Consider the following 24801-nt stretch of genomic DNA (forward strand, 5'->3'; position numbering starts at 1 on the left):
GCTATGAAAGATGACATCTCCTTCCAATAAAAGGCTCTTTTGTCTACGCTGAAATTATTGTTTAATGTAGCCACCTTTATCAATTTTCTTAACTAGATCTTCTATATAATTTGCTACAGCTTCTACAACAGCACTTGCTGCTTCACCTTGCACCTTTAGGTTATGAAGACAATTTCTTTCCTTAAACTCATGAACCAACCTCTGCTAGCAGCAAACTTTTCTTCTGCAGCTTCCTCACCTTTCTCAGCCTTCATAGAATTGAAGAGAATTAGGGACTTGGCTGTTTCACTTTCTTACCATTTGTGTGTTCCCTGTAGTAGCACGTTTAATTTCAAGAACTTTTCCTTTGCATTCACCAGATGGGTAACTGCTTGGCACAAGAGGCCTAGCTTTTGACCTGTCTTGGCTTTCAACATGCCTTCCTCACGAAGCATAATTTCCAGCTTTTGATTTAAAGTGAGAGATGTGTGACTCTTCCTTTCACTTGAATGCTTACTTAGAGGCCACTGTAGAGTTATTAATTGGCCTAATTTCAATATTGTTACATCTCAGTGAATAGGGACACCAAGGAGAGGGAGAGAGATCGGGGAACAGTTGGGTGGTAGAAGAGTCAGAACATTTACATTTATTGATTAAGTTCACTGTCTTACATGGGCACAGTTCCTGGTGCCCCCAAACAGTTGCAATAGCGACATCAAAGATCACTGATGCCAGATCACAATAACACATATAATAATAAGGAAAAAGTTTGAAATACTACAAGAATTACCAAAATGTGACACAGAACATGAAGTGAACACATGCTGTTGGAAAAATGGTGCCGATAGACTTGCCTGACACAGGGTTGCCACAAACCTTCAATTTGTTTAAAAAAAAAAAAGAAAAGAAAAAACCAGGCACAGTGGCTCACACCTGTAATCTGGCACTTTGGGAGGCTGAGGTGGCAGGATTGCTTGAGGAATTCAAGACCAGCCCAGGCAATATAGGGAGACCCCCATCTCTACCAAAAAAAAAAAAAAATTAGCTAAGGATAGTAGTGCATGCCTGTGGTTCCAGCAATTTGGGAGGCTGAGGTGGGAGGATAGCTTGGGCCTAAGGTCAAGGCTTCAGTGAGCTATGATCACACCACTGCACTCCAGAAGGAGTGACACAGCAAGAACCTGTATCTTGGAAAAAAATAAAATCAGAGGTAGTCAGTCCAGGACTGGTCTAATCAGGGGCCTAGGTTTCTATGTCTATGGTTTTCCACTCTGGTGTCATCTCAGGGTCCAAATGGCTGCTGGAGTGCTAGCCTTTACTTTCACATTCAAGCCAGAAGGAATTAGGGATGAGTGAAGAGGTACTGCCCACTTCCTTTAAAGATACTTCATGGCCAGCCTAGCCAATGTGGTGAAACCCTGTCTCTATTAAAACTACAAAAATTAGCCAAGCATGGTGGTATGTGCCTGTAATCTCAGCTACTCGGGGAGGCTGAGGCAGGATAATCTCTTGAACCCGGGAGGTGGAGGTTGTAGTGAGCCAAGATCGTGCCACTGCACTCTAGCCTGGGCGACAGAGTGAGACTGCTAGGGCTGCCATAACAAAAGAGCACATGCTGGGTGGCTTAAACAATATACATGTATTTTCTTACAGTTTTGGAGGCTAGAAGCCCAAGATCAAGGTGTTGGTAGGTTTGGTTTCTCTTGAAGCCTCTGTGGCTTCCAGATGGTCACCTTCTCTCTGTCTTCACATGATATTTCCTTTGTGGGCACCATGCCTCTGGTGTACTTCTGTGTCCAAATTTCCTCTTCTTATAATGACACTAGTCAGATTGGATTAGGACCCACCCTAACAGCTTCATTTAACTTAATCGCCTCTTTAAAGGCCCTGTCTCCAAATACAGTCACATTCTGAGGTACTGGGGGTAAGGACTTTAACACGGGAACTGGGTGGGGGACATCATGTGTTCAGCCCATAACACTACTTCTTATATCTCATAGACTATAACTTAGTCATGTACTCATTTAGCTACAATGGAGATTAGGATGTGTGTAGCTTTTCCCCAGGAAGCTGTGTGCCCCAACTTAAAATCAGCAGCTCTGTTACAAAAGAGATGATTGGATATCGGGGAATAAACAGCAGTTTCTCCTTTGCAGCAGAGGCTTGAGGACTAATGATTATTACAGATTTCCATTTTTTCTTTGAAATCAGGTTGTTGTCTAATTTCTCTGGCCAATCTCACATTTGATGTTAGATTTTGAAAGATTGTCAGCCAGGCGTGGTGGCTTACGCCTGTAATCCCAGCACTTTGGGAGGCTGAGGCAGACGGATCACCTGAGGTCAGGAGTTCGAGACCAGCCTGCCCAACATGGTGAAACCCCGTCTCTACTAAAAATACAAAATTAGCCAGGTGTGGTGGTGCACACCTGTAATCCCAGCTACTGGGGAGGCTGAGGCAGGAGAATTGCTTGAACCCAGGAGATGGAGATTGCAGTGAGCCGAGATCACGCCATTGCACTCCAGCCTGGGCAACAAGAATGAAACTCCATCTCAAAAGAAAGATTGTTTTAATACTGAATTGTTGTCTGATGTGTCCTTTCTAAGGTCATCGGTTATGGCAGGATAGATGTAGTTGCCTGGCATTTAAGTTAGTAATGGAAGGCATCCTGAGAGTGCCATGAATGTAGATAAATTGTGATTTTTTTTTTCCTTTTCCAGATATCTTCTCTGGGTTGAGTTGGAAACAGTTTCGCAAAGGGGCGGGAAAAGACAGTGTGAACTTTCAGGGTCTCTTTCATCCCTAAGATTCTGCGATGCTTTCTGCATAGTGGCATTACTTTCATAAAGCTAGAGGAAATGGAAGCATTAGAGGGAAAGGACCCTCTGCTCCTCTTTGTTTGAAAGAGGAGGCTATTCGGTTTGTTCTGTTCCACTTTAGGACGTAAAAAGGGCATTTTTAACCAAGAATGTAGAGAGGCTGACAAAAACTGTTAACGGGGCCCAACCAACACTTCAGTCCATTGATCAAAGCACCTACAGTTCTCATTTTAAGGCAAGTACAGCCATAACAGATACTGAGCAAATAAAGAGGGTATACATGTCCAGAACATTTTAATCTTGTTTCTCTCTTTACTTTGCCTAAGGAATTGCTCTGGATACCAGCCAGTTCCTATGGGTTTCCTTACACACCAGTGAATCCTTTTGCAGTTACAGAACGAATGATTTTCATGCTTCCCTGATTTGGAATATTGGCACAACTATTGTTTTATTATTGTTATTGGCCCAGTACTAATGAAGCCTATGACAGTTTCTACAGTCCTTAAAGGGCTTGGTGACTGTCATATACCTATAGCTTTATGTGTTTCATAAGTACTTTACACTCTATTCCTATATATTCATTCTCTCTTTGAAGAAAATGAAGATTTGGACCTATATCTCTTATTCATAACTCAGTAGGACCTTCCTTCCTGTCCTTCTCCAAACGGCTGTTAGGCATTTACCTCTTCAGGCACACAGTTATACTATTTTTGTTTTTGTCCTTTGTTTTGACACTGTAATGGAAAGAACATGGAATTTTGGAACCAAGTAGACCTGGATTTGAATTCTAGCTCCTTGCCTGTAGTGTATGGCCCTGAACAAGTCACTTAGTATTTCTGAGTGTTGGTATATTTATTTTTTTTGGTATCTTTTTTATAAAGTGGAGATAACACTTTATACCTTGAGAATATTGAGTAAGATGATCTCAATAAACTGTAAAAAAATTCAAAGTCATAGGGGTGGACCCAGGTTGAGGGGAAAGATGAGAGTTTACAAGTCTAATTTTTTAATTCAAAAATATGTTCCCCCACTGGTACTCAGAGGCCTCAGATCTAGGCACCCTTCCCATCCGACACTCCACACCCCAGAATGCTTCTGAATGAGCAGCCACCCTGGAACACCTAGGACTTTAACTTTTGGATCAGACACAGCTAGGTTGGAATTCTACCATTGCCTCTCTTGTATTGACTTGGGAAAGTTATTAGATTTATCTGAGCTTTGGTTTCTTCAACTGGAAAATACCCTAACAAAGAGTTGTGTTAGGATTCAACAATAAGTAAAAAGAAAAAAATAATTTTAAAAAAGTCGAGAAAGAATGCAGACTTTGGAATCAGACAACATGGAGGTTCTGGTCTGTTTCTGCCACTTAGTGACGGAACCTTGATCAGGTTGCTTAGCCGCACTTGGTGGATATGAGTTGAAGTACATAAAGCACCAGGCTCATAATCATGCTCAGTAAACCTCAGTAAATCATGTACCTTTTCATTTTCTCCTAATTCCCAATGTCAAAGAATGCAAGAAAAGGCTTGTGACACAGGAGCACCTAGACTGTTTTGTTTTTAAGCTACCACTTAACCCCTGTGGATGTTTGTTCCTACTGTTTGATTCCTAAAGGAATTTTTGGGTTTGTTTGTTTTGGTGTAGTTAAATAATGTATAATAAAATACACAGATCTTAACCATTTTGTTAATGAGGTTTGTTTGTTTGTTTGTTTTGAGATGGAGTATCACTCTGTCGCCCAGGCTGGAGTGCAGTGGCGCAATCTTGGCTCACTGCAACCTCCGCCTCCAGGATTCAAGCAGTTCTGCTGCCTCAGCCTCCCGAACAGGCGAGCGCCACCACACTCGGCTAATTTTTGTATTTTTTAGTAGATATGGGGTTCCCCATATTGGCCAGGCTGGTCTCGAACTCCTGGCCTCGTGATCCGCCCACCTTGGCCTCCCAGAGTGCTGGGATTACAGGCGTGAGTCACCACGCCTGGCCTAGTTAATGAGTTTTGACAATTGTATTCACCCATGTAACCACTGCATCAAATAAAATTGAATATTTCAATCAGTCCTGGAGGGTCCCTTCTTTCTCTTTCCAGTCAAGTCCTGAGCAATCATTTTCTGATTGTGATCACTGTAGGTTAGTTTTGCTTGTTCTTGAGCTTCACATAAATAGACTATTATAGTATGTGTTCTGGTGGCAGGGGGTGGGGAGGAGAGTCTACTTTCTTTAATTTATCATAGTAGTTTTGAGATCCATCCATGCTTTTGTTTTGTTTTGTTTTGTTTTCCAAGACGGAGTTTCGCTCTTGTTGCCCAGCCTGGAGTGCAATGGCCCGATCTTGGCTCACTGCAACCTCTGCCTCCCAGTTCAGGCAATTTTTCTGCCTCAGCTTCCCAAGTAGCTGGGATTACAGGCATGCCACCACCACACCCGGCTAATTTTTGCATTTTTAGTAGAGACGGGGTTTCACCATGTTGGTCAGGCTGGTCTCGAACTCCTGACCTCAGGTGATCCACCCAACCTGGCCTCCCAAAGTGCTAGGATTACAGGCATGAGCCACTGTGCCCGGCCCTATCCATGTTTTTGTGTGTCTCAGTATGTACAGTAAAGTTGAGCAACCTTTACCCAAAATGCTTGGGACTGTCTGTATTTCAGATTTAAGATTTTTTGGATTTTGGAAATTTTTTTAAATTTTGGAATATTATGGTTGACCATCCATAATCCAAAACCCAAAATTGGAAATGTTCCTATGTACATCCTTTGAGCATCATATTGGTGCTCAAAAAGCTTTGGATTTTGTACTCTTTCAGATTTCAGATTTTCTCATTAGGGATGCTCAGCCTGTAGTTCAGTCTTTTTTATTATTAAATAATATTACATTTGTTTATTCTCCTGAGCCCCTAGATTTTAAACATTTTTTAAAATGTATCAATTGAGAGTAACTTATGATTGATAAACAAATTAGTACAGGACCGGAAAGCTTCCAAGGAATTTGCCACAGGGTAGACCAGAATTTTTAGCACCTAGATATCGTTGTCTTGCTTGCATTCTCTCTACTTGGCCATAGATTAAAAGTGAGAAAATGAAATTATTCTTCTGTCTCTGAATGTCCCCTATCTAACATATTCCTTTTGGCTCAATGCCTAGAAAGTTGTTTATAAATTGATGGAAGGATATATAATCTCACTCTATTATGGAAGGTACTTACCCTAGCAGTAAAAAAAATTATAGGGAATATGCAGTATTCTCCCTGAAAAAAATAGCTGAATCTTGGCTTCCAATAATCTTCCCCTGTATTATCCTATTTCTTCACTGCCCCGCCTGTTCCCCCGACATCTCACAGTCCCCTCTGTGCAGCTTTGAGCTACTGAGTATCCTCAGGAGACATCTTGCCTTTGAAATTGTACTATTTGGCTGGATGAAATGTACACTGTACACAAATAGGTTGTAGGGAAGCACACATCTAGGCCCTCCTGGGAGCCTAATGTCTGCTTTGTTCTAGTCACCATTACATATGAAGTAGTTCCTTTCTTCTCCCATCAAAAACCTCCCAAACCCTTAATTTCTTCTCTATACCAAATAAACTATTAAGAATGGAATTACTTCTCTGCCTTTTAAGCTACTACTGGCTTTATTTTAGCTGTTTAAGGCTTTTTTTTTTTTTTTTTTTTTGAGATAGAGTTGCACTCTTGTTGCCCAAGCTGGAGTGCAGTGGAGCAGTCTTGGCTCACTGCACCCTCCACCTCCCGGGTTCAAGCGATTCTCCTGCCTCAGCCTCCTGAGTAGCTGGGATTAGCAGGCACGCACCACCACCCCCAGCTAATTTTTTGTATTTTTAGTAGAAACGGGGTTTCACCATGTTAGCCAGGCTGATCTCAAACTCCTGACCTCAGTGATCCGCCCGCCTCCCAAAGTGGTGGGATTGCAGGCGTGAGCCACTGCGCCCAGCCTAAGGCTTTTTTTAGTTGGTTGCTTACTTTTGCTTTTGTTTTGGCCCAGAAAAAATTGTTTCCAGCAATCTTTATGCCCCAAGAGTAACGAGAGCCCTCTGCATTGGCTGAAAGGACTGGAAATGACCTTAATTAAAGGTTATTTTGGAAAGCAAAAGAGAGCCTCAGCCTAAGAAATACAGTTTTATGCTTAGTTTATCTTCCAGTGGATCTTAACTCTGTATTAGTAACAGTCTGACCCCTCATTACTCACCTCTGCCTACTTTCAGGGCAGTTTCTTTTATCCTAGAAGAAAATGGTAAGGAGACTTAAAGCCATGTGATTTGAAAGCTTGACTTAAAGAAGCTGGGAATGTTTAGAGAAGGAAATAAGGTAAAGTTTTCTTTTACAAAGAGCTGATAGGGAAGCAAGATTAAGCTTGTTCTTTATGACTCGCACAGAAGGCTAAACAGGGGCCGGTGGGAGGAACTACCAAAGAGGTAAATTTTGCCTCTTTAAAAGGAAAGTGTTCCAAAAAGAAATGGTTTCTTTCTGGAGGTGAAGACTTTCCCTTCACTAAGAGGTATACAAGCAGGGACATTTTTCACAGTTACTAATGAGTTAAGAACCTAATTATGGAAGACTACGGTTGTAGAAAAATGGAGCTAAGGCTGGGCGTAGTGGCTCACGCCTGTAATCCTAGCACTTTGGGAGGCTGAGGCGGGCAGATTACTTGAGGTCAGGAGTTCGAGACCAGCCTGGCCAACATGGTGAGACCCCTTCTCTACTAAAAGTACAAAAATTAGCCGGAAATTGCTTGAACCTGAGAGGCGGAGGTTGCCGAGATCATGCCGCTTGCACTCCAGCCTGGGCAATAGAGCGAAACTCCATCTCAAAAAAAAGAAAAAGAAAAATGGAGAATGAGAAAGCTTCTAAATACCCTTACAGTTATGAGATTCCATGATTCCCTTGTGTCTTTGGTAGACTTTCCTTTCTGGTTTTTGACTATTTCTCCCCTTAGTTAGAGGCAGTATTGTATAAAGTTTAAGAAAGCAAGTAACAAAGCCAGATTTTCTGGATTTGAGTCCTGGCTCTGCCATATGCCAGTTGTGTTCCCTTTTAAGCAAACTGTTTAACTTCTCTGTGCCTCAGTTTACTTGTCTGTAAAATGGTGATGATAGAATAAATATGTAATAGGATCATTGTAAGATTAAATGAGATATATAAAATATTTTAGGATAGTGCCTGGCACAATGTAAGCACTGAAAAGTTTTAGCTGATTATTATTATTATTGCCTGTCTCCCTGTCAGTTATTTCCTTCTTTCTTTTTTCTTTTCTTTCTTTTTTTTTTTTGAGATGGAGTCTCGCTTGTTTGCCCAGGCTGGAGTGCGGTGGCACGATCTCAGCTCACCACAACCTCCGCCTCCCAGGTTCAAGCGATGCTTCTGCCTCAGGCTCCTGAGAAGCTGTGACTAAGGCACACACCACCATGCCTGGCTAATTTCTGTACTGTTAGTAGAGATGGGGTTTCACTATGTTGACCAGGCTGGTCTCGAACTCCTGACCTCGTGATCTGCCCACCTCGGCCCCCCAAAGTGCTAGGATTATAGGAGTGAGCCACTGCACCACCCAGCCTGTCAGTTATTTCTACTTAAAGAGCTGGACTTCTCTGCCTGGTCCAGGTAGTTCCTCTCTTTTTTCTTTTCTTTGAGACAGAGTCTTGCCTTTTTGCCCAGGTTGGAGTGCAGTAGTATGATCTCGGTTGCCCGCAACCTCCTCTTCCTGGGTTCAAGCTATTCTCCTGCCTCAGCCCCCCAAGTAGCTGGAATTACAGGCAGACACCCCACCATGCCCGGCTAATTTTTGTATTTTTAGTAGAGATGGGGTTTGACCATATTGGCCAGGCTGGTCTCGAACCCCTGACCTCAAGTGATCCACCCGCTTCAGCCTCTCAAAGTGCTGGAATTACAGGCGTGAGCCACCTCGCCCAGCCATTCCTTTTTTTTTTTTTTTTTAGGGGGGACGGAGTCTCGCTCTGTTGCCCAGGCTGGAGTGCAATGGTGCAATCTTGGCTCACTGCAACCTCCGCCTCCCAGGTTCAAGTGATTTTCCTGCCTCAGCCTCCTGAGTAGCTGGGATTACAGGCACCCCCCACCACACCCGGCTAGTAATTTTTTTGTATTTTTAGTAGAGACGGGGTTTCACTATGCTGGCCAGGCTGGTCTCGAACTCCTGACCTCATGATTCGCCTGTCTCGGCCTTTACAGGCGCAAGCCACCCGGCCTGGCCCGTTCCTCTGTTAATATACCCTTTTTTTTTTTTTTTTTTTTTTTTAACTATCTTCTTAATATACCCCTTTTTTTTTTTTTTAACTATCTCCCAGGATTCTGACATAATAAACTCAACTCAGAGTATCTTAAATGGTAAGAGGATTTATGACTTCACATATCAGGAAGTCCAGAGATAGGGAGGGTCGAGATTGACTATTGTCTAATCACAGCATCAAGGATGCAGGCTCCAGCCAGTCATGGTGGCTCACATCTGTAATCCTAGCTCTTTGTGAGGCCAAGGCGGGTGGATTGCTTAAGCCCAGGAGTTCAAGACCAGCTTGGGTGACATGGCAAAACCCCATCTCTATTACAAATACAAAAATTAGCCATTCGTGGTGATGGGCGCCTGTAATCCCAGCTACTCAGGAGGCTGAGCCCCAGAGGTTGAGGCTGCAGTGAGCTGTGATCATGCCACTACACTCCAGCCTAGGTGACAGACTGAGACCCTGTCTCAAAAAAAAAAAAAAAAAAAAAAAAACACAAAAAGCCTGGGCAAGGTGGTCACACCTTTATTCCAATCGCTTTGAGAGGCTGAGGTGGGCAGATCACCTGAGGTCAAGAGATTGAGACCAGGCTGGCCAACATGGCAAAACCCCATCTCTACAAAAATACAAAAATTAGGCCGGGTGCGATGTCTCACGCCTGTAATCCCTGCACTTTGGGAGGCCAAGGTGGGTGGATTACCTGAGGTCAGGAGTTCAAGAGCAGCCTGGCCAACATGGAGAAACCCCATCTCTACCAAAAATACAGAAATTAGCTGAACGTGGTGGCACATGCCTGTAATCCCAGCTACTCAGGAGGCTGAGGTAGAATTGCTTGAACCCAGGAGGCAGAGGTTGCAGTGAGTCAAGATCACACCACTGCACTCCAGCCTGGGTGACAGAGTGAGACTCCATGTAAAAAAAAAAAAAAAAAAAAAAAATTGCTGGGCATGGTGGTGCATGCCTGTAATCCCAGCTACTAGGGAGGCTGAGGCAGGAGAATCACTTGAACCTGGGAGGTGGAGGTTGCAGTAAGCCAAGATCTCACCACCGTACTCTAACCTGGGTGATATAGTGAGACTCCATCTCAAAAAAAAAAAAAAAAAAAAGGATGGATGCAGGCTTATTTTCTCTGCTTCCCCATCCTCCATGTGTTGGCAGGGTGCTGCCACAGTCTAGGTATCATCTGCATCCAAGATCACCTTTGGTAGAAGATACCTGTTTCTTCCAGAGGCTTAAAAAAATTTTAAATAAAATAGGAAACCTTTTCCATCCAACAAAGTCCCTTTGTGTCTCACTTGTCCCTTCTAAAACCAGTCACAAAAAGGAAACAGAATTACCACAATTGGTTTAACTAATTTATATCCATCTCCCAGGGATTGGGGATAAGGTCTCCTTCCCTGATCATGTATTCTCAGGGGAAGGCAAGCGCCAAAAGAAATCTGGGTTAGATCAATGAACGTGGAAGAACAGGGAAGTCTGGGGAGGTGCCCTTTCCTCTGCTGCTTCATTTTTCTCAGTGTAAGAATTATTTTGTTTTATACAGCTCTTCAAGAGGCTGGTGGTCTCAGTAGAATGACTGACTAAATTTTTTTTGAGACAGGTTTCACTCTGTTGCGCAGGGTGGAGTACAGTGGAGTGATCTCAGCTCACTGCAACCTCTGCCTCCCAGGCTCAACTAAGTAGCTAGGACCACAGGCGTGTGCCACCACGCCCGGCTAATTTTTGTATTTTTGGTAGAGATGGGGTTTGCCATGTTGCCCAGGCTGGTCTTGTACTCCTAAGCTTGAGCAATTCACCTGCCTTGGCCTCCCAAAGTGCTCTGACTGTAGGCGTGAGCCAACACGCCCAGCCAACTGATTAAATTCTTAAAAGTGGGTAGTTAAATGAGTCTGTTTTATGGATATCTGTGAGAAGCTAAAGTTCAAGTCTTCCTGTTTCTCCAATGAATGAAGGAAGCCATGTGTCTCCGTAAAACTTGAGGTTGAATATGTGACCATATTCTACAGATGAAAGATCATTTTTTATTTGTTTGTGTTCAGTGTTTTGGCTGAGAAACAGTGGTTGGACACTGAAATTATTCCAGGTATCCAGATAGTTGGTCTTTTCCTGACCCACATGTGAAGGAGAGCTGCAAAGTTGTCATTTTGATTTGACGAAATATACCCATTTGGTAATTAAGGCCCATCCTTGAAAAAGAAACAAACCACTGCTGTGCCTTGAACAGTGGCTGAGGCCTGTAATCCTAGCACTTTGGGAGGCCAAGGCAGGTGGATCACTTGAGCTCAGGAGTTTGAGACCAGCCTGGGCAACATGGCAAAACCCTATCTCTAAAAGTAATAGAAAAATTAGGCTGGGTGCAGTGGCTCACACCTATAATCCCAGCACTTTGGGAGGCCGAAGTGGTGGGTGGATCACCTGAGGTCAGGAGTTGGAGACCAGCCTGGCCAACATGGTGAAACCCCGTCTCTGCTAAAAATATAAAAATTAGCCAGGTATGGAAGCGAGCGCATGTAATGCCAGCTACTTGGGAGGGTGAGGCAGAAGAATCGCTTGAACCTGGGAGGCAGAAGTTGCAGTGAGTGAGATCGCCACTGCATTCCAACCTGAGTGACAGAGCGAGACTCTATCTCAACAAGAGAAAAAAAAAAAAGAAATAGAAAAATTAGCCAGGCGTGGTGGCACATACCTGTAGTCCCAGCTACTTGGGACTACAGATAGTAGGGACTACAGATAGGAGGATCACCTGAGCCCGGGGAGGTTGAGGCTGAAGTGGGCCACGATCATGCCACTGCAGCCTGGGTGACAGAGTGAGACCCTGTCTCAAAAACAAAACCAAAAAACAAAAACTGCTTTATAATTTTTTATATCACCTTTTCTTTCTGACAAATAAATTTGAGGCTATTTAAGCTTGGAAAAGAGAAAAATACTGAAGGCCTATCATGTGATAAAAGATGTAAACTTAATTTTCTGTGACTCTTAAGACTGATTTAGGATCAAGATTGAAGCAGTTCATAATTTATAATAGGGAGCAACTATGTAACAATTAAGACTATTTCATAAATAGTGAAATGATCCTGTTCCAGTTTTCCCAGAGGTTAGCAGACCTTTCAGAAAATTACAAAAATGAGTTCTTCTTTGGGGAATAGGGGAAGATTGTGGGAGGTCAAATCTAAGAACTCTTCCAGTTTTGACTATTATTTAATTTTTATTTATTTTTTATTTTTGAGACAGAGTTTTACTTTTGTTGCCTAGGCTGGAGTGTAATGGCACAATCTCGGCTCACCGCAACCTCTGCCTCCCAGGTTCAAGTGATTTTCCTGCCTCAGCCTTCCTATTAGCCGGGATTGCAGGCATGCACCACCACGCCCAGCTAATTTTGTATTTTTAGTAGAGATGGGGTTTCTCCATGTTGGTCAGGCTGGTCTCTAACTCCTGACCTCAGGTTATCCAACCGCCTCGGCCTCCCAAAGTGCTGGGATTACAGGCGTGAGCTACCGTGCCTGACTAATTTTTTTTTTTTTGAGATGGATTTTTGCTCTTGTTGCCCAGGCGGGACTGCAATGGCACAATCTCAGCTCACCGCAACCTCCACCTTGCTGGTTCAAGTGATTCTCCTGCCTCAGCCTCCCGAGTAGCTGGGATTATAGGCATGCACCACCACACCTGGCTAATTTTGTATTTTTAGTAGAGACGGGGTTTCTCCATGTTGGTCAGTCTGGTCTCAAACTCCCAACATCAGGTGATCCACCCACCTCAGCCTCCCAAAGTGCTGGGATTGCAGGTATGAGCCACTGCGCCTGATCTTTTTTTTTTTTTTTTTTTTTCAGAGACAGGATCTTGCTTTGTCACCCAGGCTGGAGTGTAGTGGTGTGGTTGTAGCCCACTGCAGCCTTGAACTTCTGGGCTCAAGTGATCCTCCCACCTCAGCCTCCCGAGTAGCTGGGACGACAGGCACACTCCACCACATCCAGCTAATTTTGTTCTTTTTTTTGTAGAGAGGAGGTCTCACTATGTCACCCAGGCCAGTCTCAAACTCTTGGCCTCAAGCGACCCTCCCACCTCAGCCTTCTGAAGTGCTAAGATTACAGGCATGAGCCACTGCACCCAGCATAATTTATTTATTATTATTATTTTTTTTTTTTGAGACAAGGTCTTACTCTGTTGCCTAGGCTGTAGTGCGGTGGCAGAGTCATGGCTCAATGCATCCTTGACCTCCTGGGCTCAAGTGATCCTCCCACCTCAGCCTCTTGAGTAGCTGAGACTACAAGTGTGCACCACCATGTCTGGCTAATTTTTTAAAAAAAATTTTGTAGAGACAGGGTCTCACTGTGTTGTCTAGGCTAGTCTAGAACTCCTGGGCTCAAGCGATCCTGCTGGCTCAGCCTCCCAAAGTGTTGGGGTTATAGGCATAAGCCAACACACACAGCTCCCAGTTTTGATCTTTATTAATGTTTCCTAGCCAAGAGATATGGAGAATGCATGTGCTGAGTTTTACTAGTACTTCAGACTGAAGAGAACTGAGGCTTAATTTACCCATTGTGGGAGTGGGTAATACATACATACATACTACATACATAAACAAAGTCCCATGTATAGCAAATGATCCATGAAGGTCTATAGGTTATAACTGTTTTTATAGTAGCCTTTAGTTACTGAATCAGATAATTTTAAAATGGAAGTTTGTAGTCAGTTTCTTTCAATATTTGTAGCTAGTTTCTTCTAATATTTCTCATCTTTAAATTCAACTATATGACTTTTTTTTTTTTTTTTTTTTTTGAGCCAGAGTCTTGCTCTGTCACCCAGGCTGGAGTGCAGTGGTGCGACCTCGGCTCACCGCAACTTCTGCCTCCGAAGTTCAAGCGATTCTCCTGCCTCAGTCTCCCAAGCAGCTGGGAGGCAATTGAGCGCAATTGAGCCAGCTTGCTTAAGATAAAGGAAAGAATTTAAGGCTGGTTGCAATGGCTTACCACCATGCCAGGCTAATTTTTGTATTTTTAGTAGAGACATTGTTTCACCATATTGGTCAGGCTGGTCTCGAACTCCTGACCTCAAGTGATCTGCCCACCTCGGCTTCCCAAAGTGCTGGGATTGCAGGTATGAGCCACTGTGCCTGGCCGTCAACTATATGACTTTGCAATTGTGTGAATGACTCTCTGGCCCTCTAAAGATAATTTATCTAGCCCTAAGTAAACCAAGTCTCCAGGCAGCTGCTGAAGAGCCACCACAAGGTGAACAAAACAATACTCTAACCACAGCCTTCTGAGTAGCTAGAACTACAGGCACATGCCACCACTCCCTGAACCCAGGAGTTTGAAGCTGCAGTGAGCTATGATCGCATCACTGCACTCCAGCCTGGGTGACAGAGTGAGATCCTGTCTCAAAAAAAAAAAAAAAAAAATCACAAAGCAGTAGCCTGGCAGACCATCTAACTTATGTCAGGATGAGGCTAACTTTGCTTCTTGAAAGACTTCTGGGTCTTACCCTTCTTACCCTTTAAACTGATTTGAAGGAGAGGAAAATATCTGTTGTGACAATTTTCTTGAAGCATTGCTATCCATTTGTCTGTTTATTTAATTCCATTTCTAGGGCTACACTGGGAATAGATGTGACATCTGGGAGAGTTTCCAGTAAAGGAGGGAAAGAAGTCTTCAGGGTTGAAGTACAGTCAGTAACCTGTATAAGGAGAAACCTCTGCAAACTATTGTTGGAGCTAAACATGTTTGACTTCGGCAATTGAGGACATGAATCTGTGTGTAGAGTATCAACTTCTGATTCTTAGTTTGTGGTTGGAGAACTGTGTAGGCTTCATTACAGGATTTCCCAGGTAGTGATAGTAAGTGATAAAGAAGCAGCCATCCCTGCAGTATAGATACTCCATCACTGGGAGACAGTAGATTGACTGAACCCAAATAGTGTATAGCAAAGTAAAGATTCCTCCTCCAGGGAGGGACCCAATCTTTCTGAAGGACAGATGTCTACAAAGTTCTCTTCTTGTTTTTTCAGCTTGCTTAAGATAAAGGAAAGAATTTAAGGCTGGGTGCAATGGCTCACACCTCTAATCCCAACACTTTGGGAGGCTAAGGTGGGAGGATCACTTGAGTCCAGGAGTTCAAGACCAGTTTGGGCAATATACCAAGACTCCATCTCTACAAAAAAAATCTTAAAAATTAGCCGGGCAGGCTGGGCGTGGTGGCTCACGACTGTAATCCCAGCACTTTGGGAGGCTGAGGCGAGCGGATCACGAGATCAGGAGATCAAGACCATCCTGGCTAACACAGTGAAACCCCGTCTGTACTAAAAAATAGAAAAAATTAGCTGAGCGTGGTGGCGGGCACCTGTAGTCCCAGCTACTCAGGAGGCTGAGGCAGGAGAATGATGTGAACCCAGGAGGCAGAGCTTGCAGTGAGCCAAGATCATGTCACTGCACTCCAGCCTGGGTGACAGAGCGAGACTCCATCTCAAAAAAAAAAAAAAAAAATTTATCTGGGCATATGCCTGTATTCCTAGTTACTTGGGAGGCAGAGGTGAGAAGATTGCTTGAGCCCATAAGTTCAAAGTTGCAGTGAGCTATGATTGTGCCACTGCACCCCAGCCTGGGTGACAGAGCGGGACTCCATCTCAAAATATATATATATATATAAGATTTTATAGATTCTATAACCATTTAAGCTTTGTCTGATTTTACTTCTTTTTGAAGGGAGAGTAGCTTGAAGTTGGTTAACAGTGTTGTGGGTTTGTGGTAGCTGTGAAAGTTCTTCCTTGGGAAAGGAGAATACTCCTTTCTAGTAGTCAATGGAGCTTTATAATTTTCTTCTTTCTGGAGAGGATCTAATGGGTGAAGTGATTGAGCCAGAAATGTGCGCAAATTTCTGTAGGGAACAAGGGGAGAAAATAAAGTGTCAAGAGGGCTCATGCTACTTTAGAACTGAATCCTGGTGAATCTCAAAATAATTATGCTGAGTAAAAGAGTCCAGACAGTTTATGATTGATTCCATTTATATAAAATTCTAGAAAATACAGACTAATCTGTAGTGACAGAACAGATCAGTAGTTGGCTGGGGTTAGTGTGAAGGGAGGAAGAGATTACAAAGGGACATGAGGAACCTTTGGGGCATGGTGAATGCGCTCACTGTTTTGATTGGGGTGATGGTTTCACAGGTGAATGCATGTGTCATAATATAAAATTATACATTTTAAATACATGCAGTTTATGTCAATTTTACCTCAATAAAGTTTTTTTTTTTTAAAGAAATGAACCCAGGGACAGCATTTATTAAATAACTCTTTTCTGGGTTATAGGAAGGCTGCTGGAAAAAATGTACCCGTGTGAAATACGAGTCTTGTGTATTTGTTAAGTATGGATACATACCTCCTGCTTAATGCATTTGATGTTTCTTTAGGAGTCCATAGAGGCCACTGTATTCTATTGAAGAACATGTCTAACAGTAACACTACTCAAGAGACCCTGGAAATAATGAAAGAATCAGAAAAAAAACTGGTGGAAGAATCTGTAAACAAAAACAAGTTTATATCTAAGACTCCAAGTAAGGAAGAAATTGAGAAAGAATGTGAAGATACCAGTTTGCGTCAGGAGACACAGGTAACGATTGGAAATGCATTGTATGCACACTTTTTTTTTTCCTTTAGAGACAGGGTTACCCAGCTCTGTCTGTTACCCAGCCTGGAGTGCAGTGGCACAATTAGGGCCCACTGCACCCTCAAACTCCTGCATCAAGAGATCCTCCCACATCAGCCTCCCAAGTAGCTGGGACTACAGGCATGTGCAACCACATCCAGCTAATATAAAAAAATTTTTTTGTAGAGACAGGGTCTATGTTGCCCAGGCTGGTCTCAAACTCCTGGCCTCAAATGATTCTCCTGTCTTTGCCTCTGAAAATGCTGGGATTATAGGTGTGAGCCACTGTGCCCGGCCAACATTCTTTATACCTGAATAAAAGTGGAGATGTGTAAGAATCAGTCACTTTTAGAAACACTTGATTCTCTTTAAAAACTCCAGCTTCAACTCTCAAAAGAAATCTTCCCTTTTTGTCATATAGTCCACAATGAAGTCTAAAAAGGACAGAGTAAAATCCCTAATCTATTTGGGCCTGAGTTCACTGGTTCTTGCTGCATTTTGACTTTTTTCATTACCAAAAAATAAACTGTACACAAATGCATATTTAATAAGTCATAAAATGACTCATATAATAAACTCTTAAAACTTGAGCTTCCTGGCTTTACACACAGTGTTAAATTCATATCCTGGTTGTGTTAAAGCAGTCAGCATTTTTCTGGGTCAGAAATAGCCTCTGAGCTTGCCACTTGGTAAATGTGAGTAAAAGGAATTTCACTCTTTGTTTGCCATGTTTTTCATCCAAATTCGTACTGTAGTACAGAAATGATGGTAGTAGATAGTTAGCCAAACTTCCTCGTGGGGTTCTTCTTTGGTTTCTGCCTGGCCAGCCCAAACTCTGAGCCTCCTCTCATCTACCTGTTAGAGCCCTTATTCTGTGGTCACTGCTGGTTTCTTCTGTTACCCAAGCCCAACAAATCCTTTCCTTCATGCCCAGGGGTGAAAACTGGTTTTATTATAAGTCAAGAGACAGACAATTAACACTAGCAAGAAGTTAGATTAAAACACCGGAACAACAACATTTTAGAGGGTCTGGAAACTTGAAGCATAATTTTTCTAGACAATTCAATTCACATAAGGTTTGTCTTCTTTAAAGATTAAAACAGCAATAATATAAAGGAATGAATTAAAATTAGACAGCTCTCTGAGATATTTTGTTCTCTAGCTGCCTGCTTTTCTACTGTTTTTCATCTTACAATTCACCAGTTGCTGCCCTGGCTGTTTTTCTTTCCATTATTACATGTTAGTTGTCATTCCCTGCCCATTCTTCCAGAGCTTGTGGAGACAATCTGCCACTGTTCCAGCTGTACTTCCAGCCTCCACTGATACAAATAATGAATTTTAAATATTCAGGACAGATAAGTGATGGATGTTTCATTATGTGCTGTCATGTTACATGAAAGATAATATTAAATGAACTTTCGGGTCTAAGTTGTTCTATTCTTAGGAGATAATTATAAATGGTGTTCTGAATTCCTGTTTTGTGTACTTCTTGAAGCTAGGCAGAAAAGAAAGGACATCTATAGTTTTTTTTTTTTTTTTGAGGCTGAGTTTCACTCTTGTTGCACAAGCTGGAGTGCGATGGCACAATCTTGGCCCACTGCAACCTCCGCCTCCCGGGTTCAAGCGATTCTCCTGCCTCAGCCTCCCAAGTAGTTGGGATTACAGGCGCCCGCCACGACACCCGGCTAATTTTTTGTATTTTTAGTAGAGGCGGGGTTTCACCATGTTGGCCTGGTCTTGAACTCCTGACCTCAGGTGATCTGCCCGCCTTGGCCTCCCTAAGTGTTGGGATTGCAGGCATGAGCTACCGCACCTGGCCCCATCTATAGGTTTTATATGCTTTATGGACGCTTGCTTAGTTTAAAAATGTCTTCAGGCCGGGCGCAGTGGCTCATGCCTATAATCCCAGCACTTTGGGAGGCCGAGGTGAGCAGATCACTTGAGGTCGGGAGTTCAAGATCGGCCTGGCCAACATGGTGAAACCCTGGCTCCACTAAAAATACAAAAAATTAGCTGGGCATGGTGGCGTGTGCCTGTAGTCCCAGCTACTTGGGAGGCTGAGGCAGGAGAATTGCTTGAACCCAGGAGGCAGAGGTTGCAGTGAGCCAAGATCACCCCACTGCACTCCAGCCTGGGTGACAGAGCGAGACTCCAAGACTCCAACTCAAAAAAAAAAAAAAAAAAATTCACCTGGAAATACAAATACAATGTCTCGGGGTTTGGAAGGGGACCTGCCTCCTCTCTGACTTGACTCCTTTTGCTGCTGGTAGAGCAGGTGGAGCTGCTGCTGCCATCTACTGGAGCTCTTGTTCCTTTTGCAAAGTATTCAGTCTTGTCAGTCTCCCTGGATCCTATGGAGCAGTACCTTAAGAAGCACTCTACTCTCTATGCATTTCCCAACATACCATTTACACCTTCATCAGCACTAAAAATTCTGCTTCTGAGCTGGGCATGTGGCGTGTCCCTGTAATCCCAGCTACTTGGGAGGCTAAAGCAGGAGAATGCTTGAACCCGGGAGGCAGAGGTTGCGGTGAGTCAAGATTGTACCACTGCACTCCAGCCTGGGTGACAGAGTGAGACCCTGTCTCAAAAAAAAAAAAAAAAGAGCATGGCTGGGTGCAGTGGCTCATGCCTATAATCCCAGCACTTTGGGAGGCCCAGGCGGGTGGATCACTTGAGGTCAGGAGTTCGAGACCAGCCTGGCCAACATGGCGAAACCCCATCTCTACTAAAAATACAAAAATTAGCTGGGCCTGGTGGCGCATGCTTGTAATCCCAGCTACTCGGGAAGCTGAGGCAGGAGAATCACTTGAACCCCTGGGAGGCAGAGGTTGCAGTGGCCCAAAATCGCACCACTGCACTCCAGCCTGGGTGACAGAGTGAGACCCCGTCTCAAAAAACAAAACAAACAAACAAAAAAACCCCAGCATTTCTGCTTCTCCAGCCTTCCCTGGTTTTATACCCTGGAAGTCTCCCCAAGAATCTAAGTGGTCCTTTCAAAAAAGTCCCCGTTATGAATTGGAGCTGAAAAGTTTGGGGAAAAGGGACGTTCATTACATATAATGTGTGAGATATATCCTTGGGATCAGCAAGTGAAACTCAGAACATCTTTTGTGTGGAAACAATGCTAGAAAATGCAGGTTCAGAGATTCTGTTTAGAATGGGCAAGTCCTCAACACATACTGAATTTAGGTGTGTCCTTTTTTTTTGTTTTGAAATGGAGTCTCGCTCTGTCACCCAGGCTGGAGCGCAGTGGCGCAATCGTGGCTCACTGCAACCTCTGCCTGCCAGGTTCAAGTGATTCTCCTGCCTCAGCCTCCCAAGTAGCTGGGACTACAGATGCGTGCCACCATGCCTGGCTAATTTTTGTATTTTTAGTAGAGACAGGGTTTCACCATGTTGGCCAGGCTAGTCTCAATATCCTGACCTCAGGTGATCCATCTGCCTCAGCCTCCCAAAGTGCTGGGATTACAGGCGTGAGCCACCGCGCCCAGCCAAGAATGTCCTTTAGCCAACTTGGAGGCCAGGCACGGTGGCTCACGCCTGTAATCTCAGCACTTTGGGAGGCCAAGGTGAGTGGTCATGAGATCAAGAGATTGAGCCCATCCTGGCCAACATGGTGAAATCCCATCTCTACTAAAAATACAAAAAAATTAGCTGGGTGTGGTGACGCATGCCTGTAGTCCCAGCTACCCAGGAGGCTGAGGCAGGAGAATCGCTTGAACCCAGGAGGTGGAGGTTGCAGTGAGCCGAGATCACACCACTGCACTCCAGCCTGGCAACAGAGCGAGACTCCATCTCAAAAAAAAAAAATAGCCAACTTGGTAAGACCTCTTAGTTGGGCTTTCTGCCTTTAAACTTGTAATCCTTTTTGATAAATGTACCATATTGTTTTAGAAAGGTGGTTGTGAAATAAAGAACTGCCTGTGTTAACTCTCTTCAAACATTCTGTGTGTCTTACTGCTTTAAGCCAAGTCCAATATTTCTCAGCATGTTATATTGTGACCTAGTCTCCTGCCTGTCAGCCATCACCTCTGACATCCAATGCATCAGCATTATCTGATTCCTTGGTCCCTGTTATAAATAGGAGCTGAAAATTTGGGGAAAGCATGCTTTTGTACATGCTTTCTCTGCCTGGAATGCCCACCTTAATATTCTTATCCTGACCTCCTCCAACTCCTACCCCTACCAACATCTGTCTAATGCCTATTTATCCTTCAAAACTCAATCCAGATGATGTCTTTCTCTAGGAAGCCTTTGAAAACCTTATTCACCTATTGCAGGTCTATATAGTATAATTCTTTGATTAATGTCTGTCATCCTTACAGAACTATAAGTACTACGAGTTCCAGGATTAGGTCAATTTTGGCTCACCATTGTATCTCTAAGGCCAACACAGTGCCTTGCACATAGCAGGCACTCAATATCTGTAAATGTATGAATCTATGGGTTGCTAGGTCTGAGTCAGATGCTTCTGCTGTGTGCTCCTGTAGCACTCCATGAGTACCTCTCTAGTACACTTAATGTACTGTATTGTAATTGTCTGTCTGTCTTCTCCAACAGGATTATGAGTTCCTTTTTGACAAGGTTTGTGCCTTTTATCTCCATATCCTCCAGTAGCTAGCATGATAACATGGTGGGCTTTTAATATATGTTTGGCTGTTAAAACTATCCATTCTGGGAAATAAGCAGATTCATTCATATATTGTTGGTAAGAGTCTAAATTGGTACAACCACTTTGAGGGGCAATTTAGGAATACTTTATAAAAAACTTTTAAATGGACTACAGATATACTATATTTATATATATTCAATGATATGGTCATTATTTATACTAACAAAAGGTCAGAAACATCCTAAATGGTGAAACATTAGAGACTGGTAAAATAAGTTATGGTATAGCTACACAGTGGAATACTATGTAGCCATTAAAAATGGGGTAGATCTTCTATAGAATGATACTCATGAAAAAAAGTTTAAAAGCAAGGTTCACAGTAGTATGTATAATATGTTTATTTTTATTTTTATCTTTTTTGAAACGGAGCCTTGCTCTGTTGCTCAGGCTGGAGTGCAGTGGCACAATCTCAGCTCACTGCAACCTCCACCTCCCAAGTTCAAGCAATTCTCCTGCCTCAGCCTCCCAAGTAGCTGGGATTACAGGTGCCCACCACCACGCCTGGCTAATTTTGGTATTTTTTAGTAGAGACAGGGTTTTGCCATGTTGGCCAGGCTGGCCTTGAACTCCTGACTTCAGGTGATTGCCCACCTTGGCCTCCCAAAGTGCTGGGATTACAGGCATGAGCCACCGCCCCCAGCCAACATATTTGGTTTTTTAAAAAACCTTTGTATACACATACACTAAGCTGATATATGCCTAAAAGATACCTGGATATATCCAAAAGAACTTCAATACTGGTTGACCATTTAGGAGAGAACCAAGTATCTGGGGGACAATTATGAAAGGAGACTTACTGTTCTATATATACCCCCATTATGCCTTTTGAATCTTTGTGCCATGTGTATGTATTGCCTGTTTGAAAAAGTAGTGACAAATACTGCTTCATATTTCTGGACTATGAATCTTCCCTTACTGCAACGGATCTTACCACTGAGCAGATCCACCATCATTTCTTATTCTTTCCATCCACCTTCTCAGTTCTCCATTTTGCATTGTGGCCGTGTTATTTGCTAACTAGTGAAGAAGACCAAGAAAAGAGAAATCCTCACCTACCCAAGGCCATGCTGGTACTCTGTCTCTGACTTGTTTCCCCTCCCCTATCCTCCTGCCTCAGTTCCCTCTACGCCCCATTGGAGTTCCATTCCAAACATCTCAGAACTCCTAAGTGCCTCATCCCCATATATAACCCTACCCAACCTCTTCCCAGAAGCCCCCATTTTGACTTCTCAGATGTTTACAAATCTTACTAATTGGCTGTTCTTTCCGTCATCCCACCTTACGCCTTCATTCTTTATCTTCCTCGGTTTCTATCCTGACCCTTATCCACTCTCTTCCCCTTGCTCTGGAGGTCTTATCCCTATATTTTATGCTCCCTTCTTTGTATCCTGATAACTCAGGGAGGGAGGCATTTGGGAAGAAGACTCTTCATTCCATTTCTGCAGCTATAGGAACAGATATTTTGGGTATCTCAAGTTGGAACTATGAATGTGTGTATTGTCCTATAAAGATATTATAAGTGATGGTTAGGGGCCATATTTCATATCCATTATTGATTAAATAGGCTTCTGTGAACAGGGTTGGGGGAAAAAAACACTCTTTCATGCTGTGGTAGTGACATTTGCAGAAGCATCCTAAATAAGACAGGATACCATGGTTTGTCCAAAAGTAACTTTTATCAGTCTGTGAAATAGGCCAACAAAATCAGTGTCTTCCAACTCTTTTTTTTCTTTTTAATGGTTTTTGTTGTTTGGTTTTTGAAACAGGGTCTGGCTCTTATCACCCAGGCTGGAGTGCAGTAGTGTGATCTCGGCTCACTGCAACCTCCTCTTCCCAGGCTCAAGCCATCCTCCCACCTCAGCCTCCCAGATACCTGAGACTACAGGTGCATGCCACCACACATGGCTAATTTTTTTTTTCTTTTTCTTTTTCTTTGTCTTTTTGGTTTTTTTTTTTTTTTTTGTAGAGATGGGATTTCGCCTTGTTGCCCAGGCTGGTCTCAAACTCCTGAGCTCAAGGGATCCGCCTGCCTCGGCCTCCCAAAGTGCTGGGATTACAGGCATGAGCCACCACATCTGACCATCTTCTGATTCTCTAACTTAATGGTGAATGGTGATTTGACTGTATTGGCCTGTAGTCCCTTTCCTGTCACAGTTGTTAGAGTTGTAGGTTGTAGGGAGAAACCCACATCAAGTGGTCCTCATCATAGTTTGGCTGTTGTAATGGTTTTTACAGTTAGTGCTTTTTCTTTATAAACATGTATTGTTTTTAACTTACATGTCGATTTTCTTCCACCTTTAATATTTTCCAATTCCCTTCTAACAGAGGCGGACATCTAACCATGGTCATGCCAGGAAAAGAGCCAAGGTGAGAGCCCTTCCTCTGTAGCTTCTTTTCTAATGTTATTAGTAATACATTTCACAAGTAGACTTGTCATGAATATCTAGTTTGTTCAAATTATGTAGGCAGAGTTTTCTTGCCTGTACTCTGTACCCCAATTGTGAACCTGCATAAGTGTGCATACACACATGTACACATACACATACACACCTCTAATGGAAACTGTGTATGCGTACATAGGTGTATACACATTTGATGCCTGAAAGGCTACCCAGCTGGAGCCTTCCACAGAGCCTGAAAGAACTGGATACTAGTTGTGGGGAAATACCAGTTTCTCTGCTCACTCCTAGCTTCTCTAGGAGAATGGCTGCTTATATGAGTCTTTTTATTCCCCCTTCTTTTTTTTTTTTTTTCCTTGTGAGTTTTCTTTACGATAAATCCTGCCCCACTAAGAAAAATGACCCAACATTTCTGGATATCCTAAAAATACAGGCTTTTTTTTCCCCCTAATGTTTTACTTTTTTTTTTTTTTTTTTGAGACGGAATTTTTTGCTCTGTTGCCCAGGCTTTAGTGCGATGGTGCAATCCTGGCTCGCTGCAACCTCCGTCTTCTGGATTCAAGCGTTTCTCCTGCCTCAGCCTCCCAAGTAGCTGGGATTACAGGCGCCCGCCACCATGCCTGGCTAATTTTTGTAATTTTAGGAGAGATGAGGTTTCACCATGTTGGCCAGGCTGGTCTCAAACTCTTTTTTTGTGTGTGTGATGGAGTTTCACTCTTGTTGCCCAGGCTGGAGTGCAATGGCCCGATCTCCGCTCACTGCAACTTCCACCTCCCAGGTTCAAGTGATTCTCCTGCCTCAGCCTCCCAAGTAGCTGAGATTATAGGCATGCATCACCATGCCTGGCTAATTTTGTATTTTTAGTAGAGATGGGGTTTCACCATGTTGGTCAGGCTGGTCTCGAACTCCTGACCTCAAGTGATCTGCCCACCTCGGTCTCCCAAAGTACTGGGATTACAGGCATGAGCCACCGTGCCCGACTTCGAACTCTTGACCTTAGGTGATCCACCCGTCTCAGCCCCACAAAGTGCTAGGATTACAGGCATGAGCCACCATGCCT

General features: G+C 43.3%; 1 protein-coding gene across 38 annotated transcripts in view; it reads left to right on the top strand.

Annotated features, from left to right (window-relative positions):
- R3HDM2 (R3H domain containing 2) overlaps positions 1-24801 on the top strand; it is a 177596-nt gene that overhangs the window by 104420 nt on the left and 48375 nt on the right. For 20 of the 38 annotated variants that reach the window (XM_034935587.3, XM_055095492.2, XM_034935597.3 and 17 more), the window contains 2 exons: positions 16432-16631; positions 23668-23709. In XM_034935587.3, coding sequence (XP_034791478.2) covers positions 16467-16631; positions 23668-23709 — 207 coding nt within the window. In that variant the 5' untranslated portion in view covers positions 16432-16466. Of the gene's footprint in view, positions 1-16431; positions 16632-21230; positions 21255-22323; positions 22413-23667; positions 23710-24801 lie in introns of those variants that run through there. The other 18 variants (XM_057299412.1, XM_034935602.3, XM_034935611.3 and 15 more) reach the window with 2 other exon arrangements.

This window comes from Pan paniscus, chromosome 10, assembly GCF_029289425.2.
Source record: "Pan paniscus chromosome 10, NHGRI_mPanPan1-v2.0_pri, whole genome shotgun sequence".
Lineage (NCBI taxonomy): Eukaryota > Metazoa > Chordata > Mammalia > Primates > Hominidae > Pan > Pan paniscus.